Source organism: Hypanus sabinus, chromosome 1 (assembly GCF_030144855.1).
Source record: "Hypanus sabinus isolate sHypSab1 chromosome 1, sHypSab1.hap1, whole genome shotgun sequence".
NCBI classification, from domain to species: Eukaryota; Metazoa; Chordata; class Chondrichthyes; order Myliobatiformes; family Dasyatidae; genus Hypanus; species Hypanus sabinus.
The window spans coordinates 36,190,683-36,210,669 of NC_082706.1; the positions used below are offsets into that span (position 1 = coordinate 36,190,683).

Sequence of the window (19,987 nt, forward strand, 5' to 3'; positions counted from 1 at the left end):
CTACAGACCTACCCAGAACTGCATAAAGTGCACAAAACAGTGCAGGCATTACAATAAATAATAAACAAGACAATAGGGCAGTAAGGTGTCAGTCCAGGCTCTGGGGATTGAGGAGTCTGATAGCTTGGGGGAAGAAAAGGTTGAACAAGTTAGGTCTCTATTCATTGGAGCGTAGAAGGTTGAGGGGGGATTTAATCGAGGTATTTAAAATTTTGAGAGGGATAGATAGAGTTGACGTGAATAGGCTGTTTCCATTGAGAGTAGGGGAGATTCAAACGAGAGGACATGATTTGAGAGTTGGGGGCAGAAGTTTAAGGGAAACACGAGGGGGTATTTCTTTACTCAGAGAGTGATAGCTATGTGGAATGAGCTTCCTGTAGAAGTAGCAGAGGCCAGTTCAGTTGTGTCATTTAAGGTAAAATTGGATAGGTATATGGACAGGAAAGGAGTGGAGGGTTATGGGCTGAGTGCGAGTAGGTGGGACTAGGTGAGATTAAGAGTTCGGCACGGACTAGGAGGGCCGAGATGGCCTGTTACCGTGCTGTGATTGTTATATGGTTATAAACTGTTATAGTCTGGTCATGACAGCCTGAATGCTTCGGTGCCTTTTCCCAGACGGCAGGAGGGAGAAGAGTTTGTATGAGGGGTGCGTGGGGTCTTTCATAACGCTGTTTGCTTTGTGGATGCAGCGTGTAGTGTAAATGTCCGTAATGGCGGGAAGAGAGACCCTGATGATCTCAACTGATCTCACTATCCGCTACAGGGTCTTGCGATCCAAGATGGTGCAATTTCCGAACTTGGCAGTGATGCAGCTGCTCAGGATACTCTCAATACAACCCCTGTAGAATATGATGAGGATGGGGGGGTGGGAGGTGGACTTTCCTCAGCCTTCGCAGAAAGTAGAGACGCTGCTGGGCTTTCTTTGCTATGGAGCTGGTATTGAGGGACCAGGTGAGATTCTTAGCCAGGAGAACACCAAGAAATTTGGTGCTCTTTACAAGGACAGAAATTATTTGGTTGACTTTAAATCATCACCATACTACTCCAATATACCATAAACCCAATAAAGAATAAAATGAAACAGGTCACCCTGCATTGGCCTCAGCAATGAGTTCAAACATAACAAAAATTGCACCCAGCCTAGGCAAAAATCTGTGTCAAACATCTAGGAACTGCTGTCCAAACTAGGAGACATATTATGCGACAATCTGTTATAGTTATCTTCAAAAAAAAGTAATCTTGCAGACATGATGTTTTCTCAGCATCTACTCTGTTCCACCAGCAGGTCAAACCCACCAGAGGCTCCAGCAGTGGTGCATCAGCCTCAGAGGCTGACATCACAGGAGCATCGAGTCTGTGGGAGTTTGTGATCGCTGCTCCATGTTTTGACAGTCTAATCTTTCACCTTAAATCTATGTACTCTAGTTTTAGACTTTACCAGCTTGGGAAAATCTGGTGATCATCAATTTTTTCTATGTCCCTCATGATTTTATTAACCTCCAAGGTCACCCATTAACCTCCTATGTTTAAGGGGAAACAGTTTCAGCCTATGCAATGGATCCTTATACCTCAAGCCTTCAGGTCCCAGCAACATCCTTCTGAAATTACTTACCTTGCTGGATTTTTTAAAAATGGAGTATGATTTAGCTACTGGAAAGACAGGAGTTGATTTGGGATCATCAACATGGAGTTCACATCTTATAAATTTGATTAGTTTTTTTTAAGGTATTAATCAAGAAGATCAATGAGGGCAAGGTGGAAGACATAGCCTGTAAAGACTTTTGTAAAGCTTTTGATAAAGTTTCATACAGTATGCTGCATGGAAAGTTAGATTGTATGAGATTCATGGGGAGCTAACTAATTGGATAGGAATTAGCTTGATGGTAGGAAGCAAAGGGTAATAGTTGAAGATTATTTTTGACATGAGATGAGCTGCCAGGGGAAACGATTGAAGCAGGTGCTTTGTCAAGTACATGGATAGGAAAGGTTAGAGGAATATGGCCAAATGTAGGCACTTTGGGAGTCTTGGCTGCTAGGGACCAGGTGGGCCAAAGGACCTGTTTTCATGTTGTATGGCTCGGAGCCAAATAAATACGATCTCCAGATAAAGGCTCACCATTTACTCCTTACATTCAATGGTATTCAACATCCTAAGTGACCTAACTGATCAGAAACTCAAATGATCCAGTCACATAAAGAACACGTCAGAAGGTAGCAGTGACAGAGCGTATCATGTACAAAATGCACAAAGGCAATTAAGGATGGGTAGGAAAGATTGGTTTATCCAAAGCCCTGATTCTGAAAAATTAATAAAGTGGAATTCAAAATGGAATTCACTGGAATTGGATCAAGCCAGTGTCTTCAACAAAGGGGAATGAATAAGAAAACAGTCAGATCAACAGGATTAGAGCAGTGAACAGGAATGAACCAATGATGCTTGCCATGATTTCATGAGGTGAGCAGTCTCATAACAATATAATTCGATGACTCATAGTTTTGGGAAAGGTTCAAAACCAACTGAACTCATATGCAGTATAAACATGAGAATCACTGAGTGATACACTGCACATTCCTTAATTATTACAAATTCAATATTCAGTCTGACTTGGTACCTAATTCCTCATCATTGAACAGAACACCAAACTCCCGCACAAATCAATCAAATTCAGCTTTCGATTTACCCACCTCTAACTTTAAAGATTGTTCAATTGATAAGTCCTTGTTTCTTCAAAGCAACACATTGTCAAAATAGCAGTCCATTTAGCATCTGGCACTTACCATTAGAGTTAGTCTTATAGATCAGGTGCTTTCTTTCACGGGCTCCTCTTTCTATTCGCAGTGTTGCCCACTGAAAAATAAAACAGAGACATCCACTGACAACTGTTCCATAATGAAAACAAAGATCTGTTGCAAAGACACTTAGATTGACAAAACAATTACAAAGGTAGAAAACCAAGGCAGAGATTTCATCTGCTTAAACATTGTGTTTTAACTACTGACCAGGCCCCAAATCTACTGGAACTGGTAGTATTAATCAGAAGGTCTGATGAAGGATCTTAAACTCAAAATGTAAAGTCTTTCTCTTTCCATAGATGCTGCTTAACGTTGGCTTTCTAGGTAAGAACATATATACTCAATTCTTACTGATCAACGATATAGCAATGCCTAACTCCATCGTTTCTGCTCAACATGAATAAATGGTGGTGTAGTGATTAGAGCAATGCTATTACAGCTCAGAGTTTAATTCTGGTATTCTCTCTCAGCAAGTTTGTACATTCCTACCCATGCACGAAGGTTTCCTCCTACAGTCCAAAGACACACTGGTTAGTATGTTAAGTGATCACTATAAATTGTCCCGTGATTGAACTTACACAACTTGGTAATATGCAAAGATCTGCTTTTCAGAAAAGATCAAGTAGAGTTTATTGGCAAATGCACTATTCCACAGGCTTAACATAAAACTTAATTGCAGCAACATCACAGGCACACAGCATCATATAAGAAGCATTCATAAGAGAAACAAATTAAACATAAATTATATACAATTCTTACATGAAGAAAAAAATTCCAGAGTGGCTATAGTGTTGCTAAACCCAATTGGCAATTAGGGCTTTGCCAGTTAATCCAAAAACAAAATGGTTGAGCTGACCTTGAACCTGGTGGGTATGGGTCTTTCGCTCTGTACCTCCTGCTGGGTGATAGTTGTGAATAGATGGTATAGCCTGAATTGTGGTAAATCTTCAACAGTAGATGATACCTTCTTGAGACAGTGCCTCCTCTCAATATGATCGATGGTGGGGAGGGATATGCCAGTAACGTATTGGGCAGAGTCCACTTCTCTCTGCAGCTTCTTATGTTCCCGTGCATTTGAATTGCTGTACCAGATGATGATACAACCAGTCAGGATACTTTCAATACTACATCTGCAGGAATTTGGTGACAATCCTAACTTGTAAAGAAAGAAACTGGTCAAGAGATATTGGTCCTGATGAAGGGCCTTGGACCAAAACGTCAACTGTTTACTCTTTTCCATAGATGCTGCCTGGCCTGCTGAGTTCCTCCAGCATGTTGTGTGCCAAGAGATATTCCATACTGAGTTTTGCTAGGCACTGTATGGTTCCATACTTGCTACAAGATTATGGCAGCACTTGTCCATCTAATGTACTACGGACAACTGCTGCTCCACGCAAAGGCATTGATGCATTTGATGAATCAGTTAATCAGTGTTAAAAATAAATCTATCTTCAAGGTCATACAATGACAGAGTTTGCATTGTTTTTAATTTAAATCCATTTGTTGCATAATGACATAGTCACGTCCTACTCTGCCTTTATCTTATAGATAAACAACATATTTTCTGCACAGAATACCACTGAAAAGTGTTCAAGAAAGGGAACCTTGGGTGATTTACCCACAGCCCAGAAGCAGCAGGCCCAGAAGCCATCAGCCTGACTGAGATCAGGGAATTCGGTGAAGACCTGACATCAAACGTTTCTGACCTATATGGCTCAGAATCACTTTACCTACAAGTCCTGGATGTATTTCAACATTAAACATTGATGGCACAACATAATCTCAGCAATAAATAGCCACCACCCCCAGTGAAGCAATTTAACAACTGTGGAGTTCCAACATTTTGGAATCCTCACAGCTGCAAATCCCTCACTGTTCTAAGAATGCTGGACAATTGATACTTCAATTAATCACAGCATTGGAGAAAAGAATTTTGAAACTGACAAGAACAACCTGTCCATAAATAGTGCAAATGAAACCTTGGCTCAGAGGTTGCTCTCCCATTTCTTACTTGTGCAGCTTGCAAAGTTGCGTTCCCTATCAGCCAAGTACAACAGCAAGAATTCGAAGCCAAGACAGTAAATATATTAGCTGACAGAGAATGCTGACTGGATGCTCACTGCTTTCGGTCTTGTAACAGTTATACAGGGCCCATCACGAGTAAAGCCCTCCCCACCACTGAGCACATCTACATGGAACATTGTCGCAGGAAAGCAGCATCCATCATCAGGGACCCCCACCACCCAGGTTATGTTCTCTTCTCAATGCTGTCATCAGAAAGTTGTTACAAGATCCTCAGGGCTTGCACCAAGTTCTGAAACAGTTATTACCCTTCAACCATCAGGGTCTTGAACCAAACATCACTTGCCCATCACCAAAATGTTCTCACAACCTATGGACTCATTTTCAAACACTCCACATCTCATTTTCATGATATTTATTGCTTATTTTTTTTGTATTTGCAGTTTGTTGCTTTCTGCACACCTAACTGATGTAGTCTTTCATTGATTCCATTATGGTTATTAATCTATTATTGATTTATTAAGTATACTTTCAAAGAAATGAACGTCAGAGTTGTATATGGTGAGATACATGTACTTTGAACAGTGGGTAAATATTACAAATCATGACTAGGCTCAATGAACTACAGTAAACCCCAAGATGAACTCTACAATTCAGATTATTGTAAAATACTATTGCACCATGAGCTTTGAAAAGGTCAGAGTCATTTAGCACAGAAACATAACAGTCAGCCCACCATGTCCATGCTGACCTTTCTGGCCTTTTACAGTTATCCTCCTGCCTCTTAAATATAGTGACTGCATCCAATTTCACCACCTCAGTTGATGGCACATTCCAAATAGCAACCACACTATGCTTAAAACAAACATACCACTCTGATCCACTCCTACCTCTCATTTAAAATTATGCCTTCTTGTTTTTGATACCTGAACTCAGCATACCTCTCAGAGACAAAGAACAAAAACCATTCACGCACAAGATTCCACAAAATAATTATTTTATAATTTTTACTTAGAGACACAGCAAATTAACAGTACTTTCTGGCACAATGAAACCATGCTGTCTAGTAACAACACGTGGCCAACTAACCTAGGAACTTGTACGTCTTTGGAATGGGATGGAAACCAGAGCACCTGGAGGAAAACAACATGGTCCTAGGAAGAATGCACAAACTCCTGACAGACAGTGGCGGGAATTGAACCTGGGTTGCTGTCACTGTAGTAGCGTTATCTTAACCGCTACACTACCATGCCACCCAGTTCATTGGCTTTTTTTATTTGTGTTGAATGACCAGTTCACTGTTTATTGTGTGCGGTATAAGTCGAGGGTGGAATGCTGGTCTAGATTCAGAGATAATTCCTCTTCAAATATTTTCACCATCATTATCATCCAGCTGTGCAAGTAGATAAAGCAATAATAGCTCATTGCAAATACACTGAAACCTTGGGTGGGGTGAAGGAGCAGAGAAAAGGAAGGAACAACAATCATCTAATGAGACTAGAATACTTGAAACACTTGAGAAAGCGTTTGCCATCAGTATATTTCCAGCCAGACAAGTAATAACACAATAGCATATCTAGTTCCTTGGAACAACAATGGACCAATTTCTTACACAGAATAGTTGAGAAATTGTCATTGAAATTTGTGTCGTTGTGGAAAGTAATGAAAGAATTATCAATTGTGAGGACATACAATTAGAAAGAAGCAAATTTTAATGAGTCAAGGAAGTGTTTTAGCTCAGTTGGATTAAAAATTAATCATTGAGAGGTATAATATTAAAACAGTAAAAAAAAGCTTTCCTGTCTAGATACAGTCTAGGTAATGATCCCAGATCAATAAAAGGATACTCATACCTTAGATGACCAAATGGAGAAAAAAAAACACAAAAAGGAACCAGCCCTGTAAATTCTTACATTGTATCTAACATTGTGCCCAGAATGTCTAATACCTTGACAAGAAATTCTCAAATGTTGGGAAGGTTAAATCACTGGCTTAAGTCACTGTCACAAATGCCACTCCCTCCCTGACCATTCCCTTTTCTCTCCAAAGCTTAGAAGTTGACTATTAGTAAGGAATCCAAAAGCACATTTCATATGGCATATTTCATAATGCTGTAAATCGGGGCAATGAAATGTTTGAGAGTGTATGCCCAAATTGGTGATAATTTTCTAAAAAAATTCTTCTGTGTGCCATGGGGATTTTGAGCAGAGATTAATGATAAGTAAATGAAGCATTTTAGAAAATATGTTCAAAAATTATTAATAGCAAGCTTTTAAAAAGACAACTGAGAAATAATATTTCTAAATAGTATTATTATTGTAATAGGCAATAGACAATAGGTGCAGAAATAGACCATTCGACCCTTCGAGCCTGCACCGCCATTTTGAGATCATGGCTGATCAATTACTATCAATACCCGGTTCCTGCCTTGTCCCCATATCCCTTGATTCCCGTATCCCTAAGATACCTATCTAGTTCCTTCTTGAAAGCATCCAGAGAATTGGCCTCCACTACCTTCCGAGTCAGTGCATTCCAGACCCCCACAACTCTCTGGGAGAAGTTTTTCCTTAACTCTGTCCTAAATGACCTACCCCTTATTCTCAAACCATGCCCTCAGGTTCTGGACTCTCCCAGCATCTGGAACATATTTCCTGCCTCTATCTTGTCCAATCTCTTAATAATCTTATATGTTTCAATCAGATCGCCTCTCATTCTCCTTAATTCCAGCGTGTACAAGCCCAGTCTCTCTAACCTTTCTGCGTAAGACAGTCCAGACATCCCAGGAATTAACCTCGTGAATCTACGCTGCACTTCCTCTACAGCCAGGATGTCCTTCCTTAACCCTAGAGACCAAAACTGTACACAATACTCCAGGTGTGCTCACCAGGGCGCTGTACAAATGCAAGAGGATTTCCTTGCTCTTGTACTCAATTCCCTTTGTAATAAAGGCCAACATTCCATTAGCCTTCTTCACTGCCTGCTGCACTTGCTCATTCACCTTCAGTGACTGATAAACAAGGACTTCGAGATCTCTTTGTATTTCTCCCTTACCCAACTCTACACCATTCAGATAATAATCTGCCTTCCTGTTCTTACTCCCAAAATGGATAACCTCACAGTTATTCACATTAAACTCCATCTGCCAAGTATCTGCCCACTCACCCAGCCTATCCAAGTCACCCTGAATTCTCCTAACATCCTCATCACATGTCACACTGCCACCCAGCTTAGTATCATCAGCAAATTTGCTGATGTTATATTTTATGCCTTCATCCAAATCGTTAAAGCAAATGGTAAACAGCTGTGGTCCCAATACCGAGCCCTGTGGCACCCCACTAGTCACCACCTGCCATTCCGAGAAACACCCATTCACCTCTACCCTTTGCTATCTATCTGCCAACCACTTTTCTATCCATGTCAATGCCTTCCCCCCCCAATGCCCTGAGCTTTGATTTTACCCACCAATCTTCTATGTGGGACCTTACCAAATGCCTTCTGAAAATCCAGGTACACTACATCCACTGGATCTCCCCCGTCAAACTTCCTGGTTACATCCTTGAAAAACTCCAACAGATTAGACAAGCATGATTTACCCTTGGTAAATCCATGCTGGCTCGGCCCAATCCTATCACTGCTATCTAGATATGCCACTATTTCATCCTTAATAATGGACTCTAGCATCTTTCCCGCCACCGATGTCAGGCTGACAGGTCAATAGTTCTCTGTTTTCTCCCTCCTTCCTTTTTTAAAAAGTGGGGTAACTTTAGTCATTCTCCAATCATCAGGAACTGATCCTGAATCTAAGGAACATTGGAAAATGATTACGAATGCAACCGCAATTTCCAGGGCCACCTCCTTTTAGTACCCTAGGGTGCAGACCATCTGGACCTGGGGATTTGTCAGCCTTCAGTCCCATTAGTCTTCTCATCACCGTTTCTTTCCGAATGTCAATCTGCTTCATTTCCTCTGTTACCCTATGTCCTTGGCCCATCCATACATCTGGGAGATTGCTTGTGTCTTCCTTAGTGAAAACAGATCTAAAGTACTCATTAAATTCTTCTACCATTTCTCTGTTTCCCATAATAATTTCACCCAATTCATTCTCCAAGGGCCCAACATTGTTCTTAACTATCTTCTTTCTCTTCACATACCTAAAAAAGCTTTTGCTATCTTCCTTTATATTCCTGGCTAGCTTGCGTTCGTACCTCATTTTTTCTCCCTGTATTGTCTCTTTAGTTAAGTTCTGTTGTTCCTTAAAAACTTCCCAATCATCTGTCTTCCCACTCACCTTAGCTCTATCATATTTCCTTTTTTTTAATGCGATGCAATCTCTGACTTCCTTTGTCAACTACTGTGGCCCCTTTCCCCCCTTCACTGGGGGATGAACTGATTTTGCACCTTGTGCATTAGTCCCAAGAATACCTGCCATTGCTGTTCCACTGTCTTTTCTGCTAGGCTATCCGTCCAGTCAACTTTGGCCAGCTCCTCCCTCAAGGCTCCATAGTTTCCCCTGTTCATCTGCAACATTGACACCTCCGAGCTGCCCTTATCCTTCTCAAATTGCAGATAAAAGCTTATCATATTGTGATCACTACCTCCTAATGGCTCCTTTACTGCAAGATCGCTTATCATTACATAACACTAAATCCAGAATAGTCTTGTCCCTGGTCGGCTCTCGTACAAGCTGTTCCAAGAATGCATCCTGTAGGCACTCTACAAACTCCCTATCCTGTGGTCCAGCACCAACCTGATTCTCCCAGTTCACCTGCATGTTGAAATCCCCCATAACTACTGCGACATTACCTTTGCCACATGCCAGTGTTAACTCCCTATTCAACTTGCACCCAATATCCATGCTACTGTTTGGTGGCCTGTAGACAACACCCATTTGGGTCCTTTTGCCCTTACTGTTCCTCAGTTCTATCCACACAGAGTCTACTTCTCCTGACCCTATGTCCCCCCTTGCAAAGGACTGAATCTCATTCCTCACCAACAGGGCCACCCAACCCCCTCTGCCCACATTTCTGTCCCTACGATAGCACGTATACCCTTGTACATTCATTTCCCAGGTCTGATCTCCCTGCAGCCATATCTCCGTTATCCCAACAACATCATAGTTAGAAGCGCACCTGGGCTTCAAGCTCATCCGCCTTATTTCTGACACTTCGTGCATTCAGATATAGAATTTGTAACCCATTTCTCCTCTCTCTGTTTGAATTGCTGCCTATTATGCTTAACCCAGCTCCCCGAACTCCCATCGGGCTATACGCCCCTAGAATTTTGTTGTCCTTCCTAAATTTACTTATTCTTTCAACACATTTAATTCCATGTTCCGTCAGACCCCATCCCTCTGCACATGAGTCCTCCTTATCACTTGTTCTGCCCCACCTTCCTCTACTACACACTTAATATTCCAGAACCGTGTAGTCCCCACCTGTCCTTTAATCTTCCTCTCGCTATCCTCCCTCACATTCTGGATCCCCGCCCCCTGCAAATTTAGTTTAAACCCCCCCCCACAAGAAGCACTAGCAAACTTCCCTGCAAGAATGTTAGTACCGCTCCAGTTCAGGTGTAAACCGTCCCTTCGGAACAGATCCCACCTTCCCTGGAACAAAGCCCAATTATCTACAAACCTGAAGCCCACCCTCCTGCACCATCCTCTCAGCCATGTATTAATCTTTATAATCCTTCTGTTCCTTGCCTCACTCGCACGTGGCACAGGTAGCAATCCTGAGATTGTTACCCTGGAGGTCCTGCTCTTCAGCTTCGCACCTAACTCCCTGAACTCCCTACGCAGGACCCCCTCACTCATCCTACCCACGTCATTGGTCCCTACATGGACCACAACATCTGGATTCTTGACCTCCCTCTTGAGAATAACCTGCGCCCGATCTGAGATGTCTCGGACCCCGGCACCAGGGAAGCAACATACCATCCGAGACTCCCGATCTTCCCCATAAAATCTCCTATCCGCCCACCTGACTATAGAATCCCCTATCAATACCGCTCTCTTCTCTTACCTCCTCCTCTTCCTAGTCAAGGGTCCAACCTCAGTGCCAGAGACAGGACCACTGCAGCTTGTTCCTGGTAGGTCATCCCCACCAATAGTATCCAAACCGGTATTATTGTAATCTTTTATATCCAAATACTAATGTGTACACCCAGTCTGCAAGATATTCAGAACATATCATCCAACATCACATGTTCTTGAAACTGTCTTTCTGGTGTCAATCTAGCATGAGAAAACATCCCACTACTCTCGGGTTGTAAAAAAATCTTTCACTGCTTCATTTGGCAGTAAAGATAATCATTTTGGATCTCTTTATTATGGGTGGGGTTTTGATATCTCAGAAAATTTCGAAAACGAGCATCTGCAGAAAAAAAGAGGTGGTGAGAACAATGGGAATGCATATGATATGACTGAACCCAGGAGAGAGAAATGGAGCAAATAATGGTGATGCTGGCTTAGACAGGCAGCTGAAGATGTGTTATAGATAATCTATCAGGAGAAGATTCAATTAGAAGAATATGAATGTAACAGTAAGATACAAAACACTTTAGTGACAGGAAATCTGTAATAAAGAGAGTGCTAGTCCGGGTGGCATCCCTAGAGAGAGAGAAACTTCGTTAACATTCACTAGGTGATCACTACATAGAACTGTACAAACTTGAAAGGCTGATTATCAGAAACTGATGAATATTCAGAGGTCTTTAACATTCCTGCTCCTCAAAATGATATTATAGGTTTTGTTGGAATAGTCAAGACCAAATTTTGAGAAGTCAAGGTGAGTTGTGGTAGACAATTGAAACGACAATCATTGCATTCAACATAGCAGGAATAGGAAGACAGAACAGAATTTAAATATTGTTATTAGATAAAGAGAAAACTCAAGATAAAGGCAGTACTCAAGTCAACCAGTGCAGATAGGATACATTCTGGGTTTGCGGGAAGTAACGGTAAAAACTGAATGGCTGTTCAGAATCTTTGAATTTGTCCTGGACAAGCAGGGATACCAGACGAATTGAAATCCAGAAAATAAAGGGTTTAACTAGTGATAGCAGCAATTTAAATGGCGATTGCATAATCCCTGCACTGCATTTTCACTGTAGCTGTTAAAGTTCAGTTCATTGTCATTCAATTGTATACATGTATACTGGCAATCAAATCAACATTCTGACAAAGGTGCACAACATAGTACATATAATTCACACACATAACACTAAGTAATATTACCTCAAATAAATTAACATGATACAAGTTAAAAAAATAAACAGTATAACACTACTGGCACTTCATACATAATGAGATGGGCGGTGAAAGGGAGTTTAGTAGATTCACGGTCCAGAGGAAGAAGCTGCTTCCCATCTTAACAGTGCTTGTCCTAATGTTACAGTACCCCCTGGATGATGGTAGGGAGTCAAAGGGATTGTTGGATGGATGGAAGGGATCACTGACAATGCTAAGATCCTCTGAGTAGTCCTCACAATCCTTTATAGGGACTTGCTGCCAGATCCCTTGCAATTCCTGCACAAGGCGGAGGTACAGCTGGTCAGGACACTATCAATGGTACTCCTGTAAAAATTGGTAAAAATTGATGGTGGCCACTTTGAAGCTTGAGGGCACAGTGGACCGATCCAGAGATGTTGAAGATCTCAGTTAACTGAGCTGCACAATCCCCCAGCACCAACCAGGTATGTTACCAGGTCCCGCAGCTTTACATGGGTTGCCCCTAGCTGGTGTCTCCCTCACAACAGCTGCAGCCAGACAAAGCACCTGCTCTTCAGGTAGAAGGGAGAGTCCTCCTTGCTGGCATATCATTCTGCAGTTATTGCTTTACCTAGTTCCACCTCACTGCACTGTGTGATACATTGTTCCGTATGAACAATATGCAAGACAAGCACATGTATCAAGGTAGCAGGCTACCTCAGTGCATGTAACAAATAAACCAATTTCTAGACTTCACATTTCATTCAACTTCATATATGCTTTATATCTCAGAGAAATGTTCTGTTTTATACCTAAAACATCTTTGACTCACTATCTATCCTTAATGTCAATATTGCTCGGAATGCTGCTGTTGCTCGCTTTTATTGTTTGCTGGTTTGTTTAATTGTTACATTCTTTCTCTCTGTACATTGTTTTTTTTAAATCAGGTTCTTTTGGGTTCCTTGCTTTGTGACTGCCTATAAGCAAATAAATCTCAAGGTTGTATAATTTATACATTCTTTGATAATAAATGCACTTTGAATCTATCCATCTCTGGAGTGCTGGAGACCGAAAAGAAGTTTATAAGATTACGAGAGGCATAGATAAGACTATAAGAAACTTCTTCTCAGGGTAAAAATGTCAAGTACTACAGGACATGTATTTTAAAGTGAGAGGGTAAAAATTTAAAGGAGATATATGCGCAAGATTGTTTTTGTTTAATAGAATGGTGGGTGCTTGGAACAGGTCGCTGTGTGGAGTGATGGAAGCAGATATGACAGTGGTGTTTAAGAGGCTAAAAAGTAGACACGCAAGATCGGAAATAGAGGGATATGGGTGATGTATAGGCATTTTCAGCATTGTGTCTGATGCTAACATAGTGGGCTGAGATGCTTGTTCATACACCATAAACACAGAACAGCATATTATTGTCTCCAGGCAATTAGTACCAAAAGCATCATTTATGAATGTCGCCTCCAGATTCAAACATTTCAACGATCTCTTTTCTGAAGGATTACATTTCTCAAAACCATCCACAATTAACAGTCCTACAATTTAGGAATACAGTACTACAGGATAAGTGACAATATCAGAGAACATGAAAAGGGAAAATACTCAAGGTTCTTCTTTGATTCCAATTAATAATCAAAGCCTCACCACACACATTCATTGCAATAGCTAAATGCACTGAATTACACAGCATATTGAAGCTACAATCAAATTAGCCAGCCTCTCGTTTTTTTTAAACCTTGTCAGATATACCTGTACATTACATTCCCTTTGGCTGGGAGCAATATGGGAAAACATTCTATTCAAAAAATTAATTCAGCTAGCATTACTGAAAATTAAAAATAATTTTAAAGTGCAATTAAAAGTCAGATCAAACCTTAAAATCACATCAAGGGCATCTATCAATTCATGTGTATTTACATCGGCTCCAGTTGAATCTGAAGGGACAAGCAGCTGTACACTAGCAAAAAAAACTATGGAGAAACTCATCTACACATGAAAAATGGACAATTGATGCTTCAGGTCAAGACCCTTCATCTGCACTGCTTTTGTCTTCTGAAATAGAGACAAAGTTAAATAAAATGAAAAGTATCAGAAATGGTCCAAGTAATTTGCAACACGTTCCCAAACTGTCCCAATTCAGTCCCTTGAAGCCAGGAAACATTCCTGAAATCTTTTCTGCACTCTTTCCAGCATAGTAACACCTTTCCTAGAACAGGTGACCAAAATAAACCCTTTCGCAAAATTCAAAGTGTGACATCATCGATGCCTTGTACAACTGTTACATCATGTCCCATACTCTATACCTTGACTGATGACAGCTATGTGCCTAGCTCTTTCTTCGCTAGCCTGTCTACCCGAGCCACCACTTCCAGCAAACTAAATGCTTGCTCTCATCTGTTCCACAGCACTCCCCAAAGCACTACCATTTACTACCTGACCCTGGTTTGACTTCGAAAATGCAACACCCCACATTCATTTGGATTGAACGCCATCTGACAATCTTCGGTTCGCTTATCAAGCTGAACAAGATACTCTAGTAATTCATAATATCATTCTTCACTATTTACATTACCACCTAGTTTAGTATCATGTAGTGTGAACAAAGGCCTTTGCAATGATCCCTGTGGCATACTACTAGTCATAGCTCTCCACTCAAGAGAAACAACGGTCCTCTGCTCCCTATGATCAAGCCAAATATTAATCAAGTTAACTAACTCTCCCTGGATTTCATACGATCTAACCTTCTAGACTAGCTTACTCTGTGGGCCACGTCAAAGGCCTTGCTAAAGTCCATACAGACAAATCTAATAAAATTATCAGATACAATTTCCCATACACAAAGCCATGCAAATTAACCCTAATCAAATCACATCTATCCAAATGTTAGACAACAGGTGCAGGAGTAGGCCATTCAGCCCACTGAGCCAGCACAGCCATTCAATGATCATCCACAAACTAACTTGTTCCTGCCTTCTCCCCATATCCCTTGACTCCGCTATCTTTAAGAGCTCTATCTAACTCGTTCTTGAAAGCATCCACTGTCTTCTGAAGCACAGCATTCCATAGATCTACAACCTTCTGGGTGAAAAAGTTTTTCCTCAACTCCGTTCTAAATGGCCTACCCCTTATTCTTAAACTGTGGCCTCTGGTTTTGGATTCCCCCAACATCGGAAACATATTTCCTGCCTCTAGTGTGTCCGATCTCTTAATAATCTTATATGTTTCAATCAGATCCCCTCTCATCCTTCTAAATTCCAGTGCATACAAGTCCAGTTGCTCCAATCTTTCAACATATGACAGTCCCGCCATCCCGGGAATTAACCTCGTGAACCTACACTGCACTCCCTCAATAGCAAGAATGTCCTTCCTCAAATTTGGAGACCCAAACTGAACACAATACTCCGGGTGTGGTCTCGCCAGGGCCCTGTACAACTGCAGAAGGACCTCTTTGCTCCTATACTCAACTCCCCTTGTTATGAAGGCCAACATGCCATTAGCTTTCTTCACTGCCTGCTGTACCTACATACTTACTTTCAGTGACTGATGAACAAGGACACCTAGATCTCATTGTACTTCCCCTTTTCCTAACTTGACACCATTCGGATAGTAATCTGCCTTCCAGTTCTTGCCACCAAAGTGAATAGCCTCGCATTTAATGACATTAAACTGCATCTGCCCACTCACCTGACCTGTCCAAGTCACCCTGCATTCTCCTAACATCCTCCTCATATTTCACACTGCCACCCAGCTTTGTGTCATCTGCAAATTTGCTAATGTTACTTTTAATTCCTTCATCTAAACCATTAATGTATATTGTAAATAGCTGCGGTCCCAGCACCAAGCCTTGCGGTACCCCACTAGTCACTGCCTGCCATTCTGAAAAGGACTCATTGTTTCCCGTCCGCCAACCAATTTTCTATCCATGTCAGTACCCTACCCCCAATACCATGTGCTCTAATTTTGCCCACTAATCTCCTATGTGGGACCTTATCAAAGGCTTTTTGAAAGTCCAGATACACTACATCCACTGGCTATAATCTGTTAGTATATCCTGTCCCCCAGAACCCCACCATAAACTTACACATCACCAACGTCAGGCCCACTGGTTGTAGTTCCCTGGCTTGTTTTTGCTGCCCTTTTTAAATGATGGCACATTAGCCACCCTCCAGTTTTTTGGAACTGTATCTATGGCTAAAAATGAAGGAAATATCTCCGATGGGCCTCACTAGGTCTGAGGGGACACATGGTCAATTCCTAGGGATTTATTCACTTTAATGCGCTTTGAAACCACCAATACCTTATAACTGGAATAGTCAGTCCTGCTCTTTTGTCAACCATATTTACAAAGCCAATCCATGCCATGAGCTTGTCCACCTCATGTATTAAACATCTTGCACTGAAATATAGTTCAAACCACCAGTCTCTCCTACCTCTTTGCTGTGTCCCAGTTATCCTGACTGCTAAACCTACTCACACTGACTGTAATATGTCCCCCTGATTTCTCAGGTCTCTCTCCTGCTCATCCATAAGTGAATTTACATTCAGTGCTTAGTCCCCTCAACACCACTTTAAGTGAAACAAATTAGCTGTCTACTAGCTTCTTTGATGGTAGAAATCTTACGAGAATGAAAATATGGATCATCTTTCCTTCATTTCTGACTGAAAGCAAATGTCAATGCTTCAGCTTCATCTATGGCACTCAGTTGCTTCAACCTGTTGTTATGGAGGATGGAATATTTTTGGAGGCTTTTCTGCACAGCAGCCGTAAGCATTCATAACTAGATGTATTATGACTTGAGCTTTGTTCTGAACTTTTGACTGTGAGATCACTTAGGTTTTTCCAATCCATCACGCTGTTTGTATGTATTAGCATAGAGTTCTATATTGCAGCTTCGCCAGTTTGGCACCCCTTTTAATAGGCAACTCTAGCATTAAGGAACCATTCATGTCAGAATTTAAATTTTGATTTATGTTTAAACAGATTATCAGGTTGCAACTTCAGTGAGTAATCTTGATCAGGACTCAGTTATTACTGAGCCAAAGTAGGCAGTGTCTGCAGATAAAAATAGGCAGATTTTAAATCCTTCTTCTAACAGGCCATGGAATGGTTCAGAAATTCAATCCAAAGCATAAATCTATTCTGAGTTACAAATGTGGCACCGTGGCTGGATCCTGTTGGTCACTGGGTTATTTATATTCAATGTCTGCTTACAACAAAATATCAAGGACTGCTGCTGCAAATCCACCCCTTTAAAAACATCAAAGAAGGATGTTTATATAAACCTTGCCCAGTACGATGGGATGCTCTACAACACAACCAGTTATCACACTGCCAGTCCACACTGATCCACGCACTTCTGCTTACTGCATCCTCACTACCATTTGCCCATATTCAAGAGCTGATTATTTCTCTTCTATTTTGTCTTTATGTCAAGTAGACCCAGAACACAAAGAGGCTATCTCATACAGTTCACCAGCCACCAGTTTTGCATTTGTAATTCAAGGACAGACCAGGAACTCCATACTGGGTGAATGAATATTTAATCCATCCACTAAAATTTCATTTGATGCTTTGAGTCTGTTTAGACCCCTACACTTGAAGTAAGCTTGTTTTTGACTGCAATTAACTATTGGTGCTATTAACTTGGTCTGTAGAACTCCTCCCTGTGGCTGCATGAATTTCTTCTGGGTGCTCTGGTTTCTTCCCACATCCCAGAGGTGTACAGGTCAGTAGGTCACATGAATGTAACTGGGTGGTGAGGGTACGTGGTCCCAGAAGGGCCTGTTACCATGCTGCGACTCCCAATAAAAATAAATTCTTCAGTAACAGCCCCACCTTTGAGTTCCATGGGTACCAAGTGGCTTATGTAGACACTACCACAAGTAAAGCAGGTGGCTTTTGACAAAACAGCTGGGAGTGGTTAGAGCTCTTGCAAACACTTTTCCATTGTTTGTGCTTGGTTTCCACATGTTTCATCAATGCTCGATTCTATCGTAGCACTGGGATTTCCCATGAGCTAGCATAGAAGTTAAGGCTTTGACGATGTCTTTGAAGCATAATTTCAATCATCCTGAGATAGCTTGGAATGGCTACGCTGAGGATAGCACATTTGCTCAGAAATCTGCTGTCCACAAGACCATAATCCAAAGGAGCAGAGCTAGGCTATTTAGTCTGTTGAATCTACTCTGCTACTCAATCGTTGCTGATTTATTTTCCCTCCCAACCCCACTTTACTCCTCTTTTTCTCCCCTGCAAGTTTTGACTCTCTTACTAGTCAAGAACCTATCAACCTCTGCTTTGAAATATATGCCATGACTTGGCCTCCACAGCTGTCTGTGGCAATGAATTTCACAGAATCATTACCTTCTGGCTAAAAATATCCATCTCTTCTAAAGGGGTATTCTTCTATTCTGAGGCTACGCCCTTTGATCCTAGACTCTTCCACTATTAAAATCCTCTCTGTATGCATTCTATTTTGGCATTAAAAATTTGATAGGTTTCAATGAGATTCCCCCTTGTTCTTCTAACTCCAGCAAGTACAGGCCCGGAGCCAGTAAATGCTAGGCATACCAGACCCCTCCATTCCATGTACTTATCTTAAATGTCAAAATCGAAACTGCATCCACCGCTTTTGCTGACAGCTTATTTCACACTCTCACCACCCTCTGAGTGAAGCTTCCCCTTTATGTTCCCCTTAAAACCTCTCATACACTCTCATAATTCTGTGTACCCTTATGAAATCTCCCAACATTCTCCTACACATTAGACAATAAAGACATAACCTACTCCACATTTCCCTGTAATTCAAGTCATAAAGTCCAAGAGATATCCTTGTAAATTTTCTCTGTGTTCTTTCAATCTTATTGATACCCTTCCTGTAGGTAAGTTTACAGAACTGCAAATAATATTCCAAATTAGTTCTCATTAATGTCTTACATAATTTCAACATAACATTCCAATTCTTGTACTCAATAGTTTGATTTATGAAGGCCAATGTGCCAAAAAGCTCTCTCTCTACAACCCATTGTTGTCTGACAAATGCCTTATAAAGCCTCAACATTACATTCTTGCTTTTACATTGTAGTTCACTCAAAATGAATGCTAATATTGCATTTGCCTTCCTTACTACTGACTCAACCTGCAAGTTACCCACCGGAGAATCCTGCACTTGGACTCCCAAGTTTCTCTGCACTTATGATTTCTGAATTTGCTTTATAGTCTATGCCTTTATTCCTTCTGCACTGTACACAATCTGCCACTTCTTTGCCCAATCTCCTAATCTGTCCAAGTCTTTCTGTAAACTTCCTGCTTCCACAAAACTGCTTGCTCATCCACTTATCTTTGGATTATCTGCAAGCTTAGCAACAAAGTCATCAATTTCATCCTGCAGATCATTGTGAAAAGTAGCAGACCTGATACTGACTGCTGCAGAACACCATGAATCACCTTCAGCCAAGCAGAAAAGGTCCCCTTTATTCCTACTCTTCACCTTCTGCCAGTCAATCAATCAATCCTCTATCCATGCTAGTGCCTTTCCTGCAATATCATGAGCTCTTATCTTATTTAACAGCCTCAAAAATGGTACCTTGTCAAAGGTGTTAAGAAAATCTAAGTAAACAATGTCCACTGACTCTTTTATCCTGCCTGTTATTTCCTCAAAGACCATGCTAACTTCAGCCTATTTTATTGTGTGCTTCCAAGTACCCCGAAATAATTGACTTTAACATCTTGCCAACTACTTAAGTCACACCTATAAGTTCCTGTTCTTTGCCTTCCCCTCCTCCTTAAAAAGCGGATTGACATTTGCAATTTTCCAGTCCTCCAGAACCATTCCAGAATCTACTGGATTTTGAAGGATCAGTACTAATGCCTCTTTAACTATCTCCTTCAGAAACTGGGGTGTAGTCCAGCTGATCCAGGTTACTTACCTACCTTCAGAGCTTTCAGCTTCC

The 19,987-nt window shown here is 41.2% G+C and overlaps 1 protein-coding gene across 1 annotated transcript in view; it reads right to left on the minus strand.

Annotated features, from left to right (window-relative positions):
• Positions 1-19,987, minus strand: part of gpat4 (glycerol-3-phosphate acyltransferase 4) — a 100,685-nt gene that overhangs the window by 67,677 nt on the left and 13,021 nt on the right. The window contains exon 2 of the mRNA XM_059967335.1: positions 2,779-2,848. Coding sequence (XP_059823318.1) covers positions 2,779-2,848 — 70 coding nt within the window. The remainder of the gene's footprint in view (positions 1-2,778; positions 2,849-19,987) is intronic.